The sequence below is a fragment of the Chrysemys picta genome, unplaced genomic scaffold, assembly GCF_011386835.1.
Source record: "Chrysemys picta bellii isolate R12L10 unplaced genomic scaffold, ASM1138683v2 scaf4, whole genome shotgun sequence".
Taxonomy (NCBI): Eukaryota; Metazoa; Chordata; order Testudines; family Emydidae; genus Chrysemys; species Chrysemys picta.
Genome location: NW_027052711.1, coordinates 418527 through 424526, shown reverse-complemented (window position 1 = coordinate 424526; position 6000 = coordinate 418527). Strand labels below are relative to the sequence as shown.

At 39.6% G+C, this 6000-nt stretch overlaps 1 protein-coding gene across 3 annotated transcripts in view; it reads right to left on the bottom strand.

The window, feature by feature from the left end:
* Positions 1 to 456: 456 nt before the first annotated feature.
* Positions 457 to 6000, bottom strand: part of LOC135977564 (beta-1,3-glucosyltransferase-like) — a 175383-nt gene continuing 169839 nt past the window's right edge. For 2 of the 3 annotated variants that reach the window (XM_065578829.1, XM_065578827.1), the window contains one exon: positions 457 to 1898. In XM_065578829.1, the coding sequence (XP_065434901.1) occupies positions 1823 to 1898 (76 nt within the window). In that variant the 3' untranslated portion in view covers positions 457 to 1822. The remainder of the gene's footprint in view (positions 1899 to 6000) is intronic. The other variant, XM_065578828.1, reaches the window with a different exon arrangement.

Sequence of the window (6000 nt, the reverse complement as noted above, 5' to 3'; positions counted from 1 at the left end):
ATGTGCTATCTCTGAGAGGTTTCCATTGTACACAGTTCCTGGGGTAATCCTTGAGAGTGCATTCTCCTCCATGGGCCACCAATGCTGGTTGACCTTTTATTTGTTGTATGTGAAAGGCTGCTTGTGGGTGTTCCCAACCTCACAACATGTTTCAGTGGCACATATATAGCAAAACTTCATAACTTCATATACAATGATAGCACATACAACTTAATGTTCAGATTAAGACTTTTAAAATGATACCTTACAAGGCATACTTTGTACAAAACATATCATAATTATATCACCATGGTGAATATGGGGTGCAGAGTATCACTTCGGGGCAGAGAGTGTCACACTTGGTTTTCTCTCACAGCAGTTTCTTCTAGCTCTATCATCTTTTGCTATACATGCTAAATGCTTGACAAAAAGCTTACAATCTAACCAGATGACTAACAAATTAAGAATGGGGGAAGGGATAGATCAGGGAAGTTCATGTGTGTGTCTTCTTAGCTCCAAGATTTTTTTTTTTTCTAGGTTTGCTATTATCCGCTTAGCTCACATTTCTTGTGGGGAACACAAGGGTTTGTAAACCTACCTTAGTGCACTACATTCAAATTAATACCCTCACTATCTAATTCTTATATAATGAATAAGCCGTAGATCTCAAAGTGCTTTACAAAGGATGTAAGTATCGTTATTCCCATTTACAGACAGGGAAACAGTGGCACAGCAAGTGAAGTGACTTGCCCAAGGCCACTCTGCAGGCCAGCAGCAGAGCTGAGAATACAACCCAGGACTCCTCAGAACATGGTGCACTGCTCTAGCCACTGACCTACACTGATAGTTCTAAGGATTCTAAAAAGAAAACTGAAAACATATCACTTACCATGGCAGAACACCAATAAGTTATAATAAACTATTCAACATAGTTAAATGGGCTAGGTAAAAGGAGTAGAATTACACCTCTACTCTGATATAACGTGACCCAATATAACATGAATTTGGATATAACACGGTAAAGCAGTGCTTCGGGGGGGCCGGGCCTGCGCACTCTGGCGGATCAAAGCAAGTTTGATATAATGCAGTTTCACCTATAACACGGCAAGATTTTTTGGCTCCCAAGGACAGCGTTATATCAGGGATATAACAGCACTGACATCACTTTACATTTAAAAAAAAAGGTCACAAGGCCACAGAATTAAATAGTGCATGCAATACTTTCATCAAATAGCTTCTGGATAAATAAAAATGAGGACAGGTAATAATCTTACTAGGTCTTGTGTTTTCAATTCTATTGAAGGGTACATGATATGGAACTATCCAGTTAACAGAGAGGAAGAACAATCCAGTGGTTAGAGTGTTAGTGTGGGATCTGGAAGACCAGTGTCTAACAGACTTCCTATGTGATGTTGGGCAAGTCACTTAACATCTCTCTGCCTCACTTTTCCATTCATAAAATGGGTAAAATAGCACTTACCTTGCTCACAGGGATGTTGTGAGGCAAATACATTAAAGATTCTGAAGTGCTCAGATACTCTGGTAATGGGGGAACATGAGTGCCTTAGATAGATCAATCATGTCTATCAGGAAATACAATGTGTAATAGAGGTCTGAGTGTGTAAGAGACAGTAGGAGAATGGTACCCCAAATGTTATATTTTCCCCCCTTAATTTGGTAAAAATATTTTCTCCAGGTCCCTGAGATTTTTTGTAAGTAAAGTTTCAGCCTTTGTAATAACAATGCTTTCTCTAGCAAGTAAGTATAATTTAAAATATGATACTTACGCAAACTGGTAGGAAGTTACTGAACATTGTGGCACAGTGAACAGCCTTATATGAGTTCAAGTCATCCGTACAAAACTCAGGCACTGGAGTAAGATGTGGTCCATTGCCTTTCTGCCAAATATATAATGCAATCTATCAAAATATACAACATAAGTAGTAATGAGTAGTGGAATTAAACAACAATTTTCATAATATACCCAGAAATCATTGTTATAAAGCAAATTAATAAAACATTACAGAAGAAACAGAGAAATAAAGAGGATTCTGTAGAGACTGTGTATATGAATTAACTCATTTATTTAACTTTGCATTTTGATTTTAAAATCAAAGCACAATTTTCACTTAAAAATATTCTCTGCCATAACTTGAAATTTTTAAAAATAGCTCCAGGCACTCCAAATTGCCAAAACAAGTGTAAATATATAAGAAAAAAAAAGCAAGGGTACAGGAGAAAGGAAGGGGACTGAATACATTTATCCGCACCTACTCTTAAATATAAGATAAACTTTATTTTTTGTGTTGTTCTTTGCAATTAATTTTGGTGATATGGAATGCTTAATTCTGTTTGTTTTAATGTCAACAATAAATAGATTTTAAAAAGACCTGTTCTCTGATGATAATTTCAAATACTCAAAAATGAACACTAAACAACCATGGAAGTACTGAAAGATCCTTTTGTCTATTGTAAACTGAAAGATTACCAGAATGCTAGCAAACGTTGTTAAAGAAAGAGAAAGTAATACAAGGACAAAGTCTGAAGTAAAGACAAAGGTTCATCTTGTCTCCACCTATCTTGAATTAATTATACTCCATGTTGTAAATTATTATATGTGGAGCTGTTAGCACCACCTCTAATTAAGGTTACTTGACATTTCCCATTTTAAGTCCCTGTTTTCAGTTGCTGTTAACTTCAACTAACTGAGATGAAATTTTCTATGCTGGATGTCTGCATCAGGCTGATTCCTTCCCTCCCTCCTTTTTGAAAGTTTCAGCTAAAATGTTTCAGAGAACAAAAGGAGGGGGAAATATGTTCTGTTATAATTTATAAAATTCTTTCCAATTCTTTCTTTGCTCACATGCTCACAGTATAACTGATTGCCATATGTGGGGTCAGGAAGGAATTTCCCCCGAGATCAGATTAACAGTGACCTTGTAGGGTTTTCACCTTCCTCTGCAGCATGTGGGTGCAGGTCACTTGTCAGGATTATCTGGGTCTCTCTCACTTACTCATTTCCCTGCCCTTACGGGGGGCCTCGGGTACTGTGCCCCTCAGTCCCTCTTATTCTCTGCCTGTGGCACATAGTCTCCTGTAGGCTATAATACTTTGGTCTAGTTTCAGTTGTTGTCAGTTGTGAGGGTGATGTTGGTGTCCTGAAATACACAGGAGGTCAGACTAAATCAGGGGTCTCAAAGTCCCACGGGCCATCTGCGGTCCGAGAACCTCCCCACTGCAGCCTGTGGAGGAGAGACGCATGCAGCCACGCTGCTGGCAATGTCTGCTGCATTCGCCGCCCCCCTAGTGGCTGGGGAGAGGGATAGAGATACCATCACTAGTTGCCGAGCAGAGTCAGCCAGGGAGGTAGCATCATTAGTTGCCAGCCAGAGTCAGCCATGGAGGTAGCATCACTTTTTTCCACAATGAATATAAACAAGTCAAAATACCAAACACAACTATCTGATGCATACCTTGCTGCAATCCTGAAGGTTTCAACTGCTCAGTCACTGAGGCCAAACATCAACAAACTGTCAGAACTGAAGCATTGCCAGGTGTGTGGCAAACACTAAAAACTCTCTGGCAGGCAAAGAATTGTATAAAGTTGTATGACAGTTTTATTATTTCTGAGAAATTTGAAATAAAAAATACAATATAAATGTTTTCTTTTCTGAACACCATCTTCAGTGACATTACTGGCCTGCTGGGAGGATTTGAGGACTGGCACTAGCCCAAGGTAAATTGAGTTTGAGTCCCCTGGACTAGATGATTTGATGATCCCTTCTGGCCTTAAACTCTGACTCTGAACTACTTCATTGAGAAGCTCCAGCAACTCCATGTTTTGAAGCAAGGACTTGATTTTGGCCATCCCCATGAAAAGTCTCACAAATTTGGCCAAGTTATAAAACCTAAAAAACAAAACAAACAAAACAACAAAAAACCCACAACAACCCTCAGTTTGCATATACTCAATAGAGACTTTTGACAGCTAAATTCTCCTAATATACTATCTGCACTGAATAATGCTCTATCCTGGGAATGCAGGGGGATAGCAGAATTTCCCTGCAAATACTCTTCCTGACATCTGGGGGGGCTGCAAGCAGCAAGTCACTTAAACCAACATATTCATTGCTGGTCACTAAAAGTGTGTTCTTCAGATTTGTAGAATTGGTGAACACTCAACTCCAACTGAAGTTGGCTGGAAGCTTGCTTTGAACATATGAAGTGCTATAAAAAGGCTAAGTACACTGAAAAATAAGGACCTAGGTTTCTCAAGTTGGTCTCCAAAAATTAGTGAGCACTTGGACCTTAATCTCACTGTGCCTCAGTTCCCCAGATGTAAAATTGGGATAGTAATTCTAATGGGGACAATATCACCTAATCTCACAGAAATGTTGTGAAAACAAACTCTTTAATGTTTGTGACACCCTCAGATATTATAGTGAGAGCGCCACAGAAACACCCAGGAGAAAATCAATAATTTTGTATTCAGCACAGCATAGGCTAAGTGTGCATTAAATAAAGCGTGGGGCTCCACTGAATGTGGAGGATAAAACAGCATTCTAAGATTCACACTGAAAATGAAAGGTATTTTATGGAATGCCGTTCTAAAAGGCCTTCTTGCAGAAAACCATAAATGAACACAGTATGTGTGCTTAATGACAAAAAAAGTCATATCTGTAAGACAGACTGTGTTCCATCTGGAAAGCCACAGCAGAGTAGTGAATGTAGACAATATTAGGAAGAAGACTAATGAATGGGCAAGCAGCTAGACCTAATAGACATAAAGGTGAAATAAAAGCACTTAAGGCAAATGATGTCACTTGGATTCTACCTTACTGAAGGTACATGAGCATAATACAATTCCTTTCCCCCTCAACAATGATAAAGCAAAATAGAAGAACGTGGTAATCACTCTTCTGTCACATCTCCCTTATATCTCCAGCTTTTCCAGTCTTCACTGAAATCTAAACGTATTGGGATTAATGAATGAGGGGATTCATGAGGGCAGGATTGTAAACTAAGATCATATATTTAACATCTTCATAATTTAGACTCTATAATACCAATATTAAAGATATTAGATTGTATCCTTTGATTTATTGGCAGCCAGTGTAATTTATGGAGGATGTATGTAACCAGCCCTTTACTTCTATTTGAAGAAGCAAGCGAGAGTTTACCATTTCAATTGTTACAGCCTTGGGGTCAATTAGTGTGTGTTACAGTAACCTAGGGCTGGTCCACACTAACCCCCCACTTTGAACTAAGATACGCAACTTCAGCTACGTGTTTTAGTTCGAACTTACCGCAGGCCCACACGCGGCAGGCAGGCTCCCCCGTCGACTCCGCGTACTCCTCTCGTGGAGCAGGAGTACCGGCATTGACGGCGAGCACTTCCGGGATCGATTTATCGCGTCTAGACAAGATGTGATAAATCAGTCCCAGAAGATAGATTGCTGGACCCGGAGGTAAGTATAGACATACCCCTAGTGTGGGTGTGGCAAAGCAGGATTGCCCCAGGAAGGTCTGCATCAGAGAGAAATAGAGGGACTTTCTGGATAAACCAGAAATGGTGGTAATGACTCTTGACCACCATCCAAATATAAACTTCTTTTCTCAGAAAACGGTGATGGATTTCCATTCCCCCCCCCCCCCCCCACACACACACACACACTTCCACAAGTTCCCAAATCTATTTGACTAGCATTAGCTGTACTGCCTGAATAATACACACACACAAGCCACAAGCAGGCCTCTCAAAATGCTTCCTGCTTCCAACAACCATCATAACAGTTTAATCTAGGTTGAAATTCAATGTCAGTGAGGCAGTCTGATATCTGAGACAGTCCTTAATGGGTATAGAAGAGGAGACTCAAAATGCAAACTTTTCTATTTGATGAGCTGGGAACCTCTTCCTTTTTTCTATAGCAAACTTCCAAAAAGTGATGCCTTCTTGTACACTATCACATGATACAAATTCAGCTTTACTTGCAGTACCATCTACATTTTGTAACAATAGAA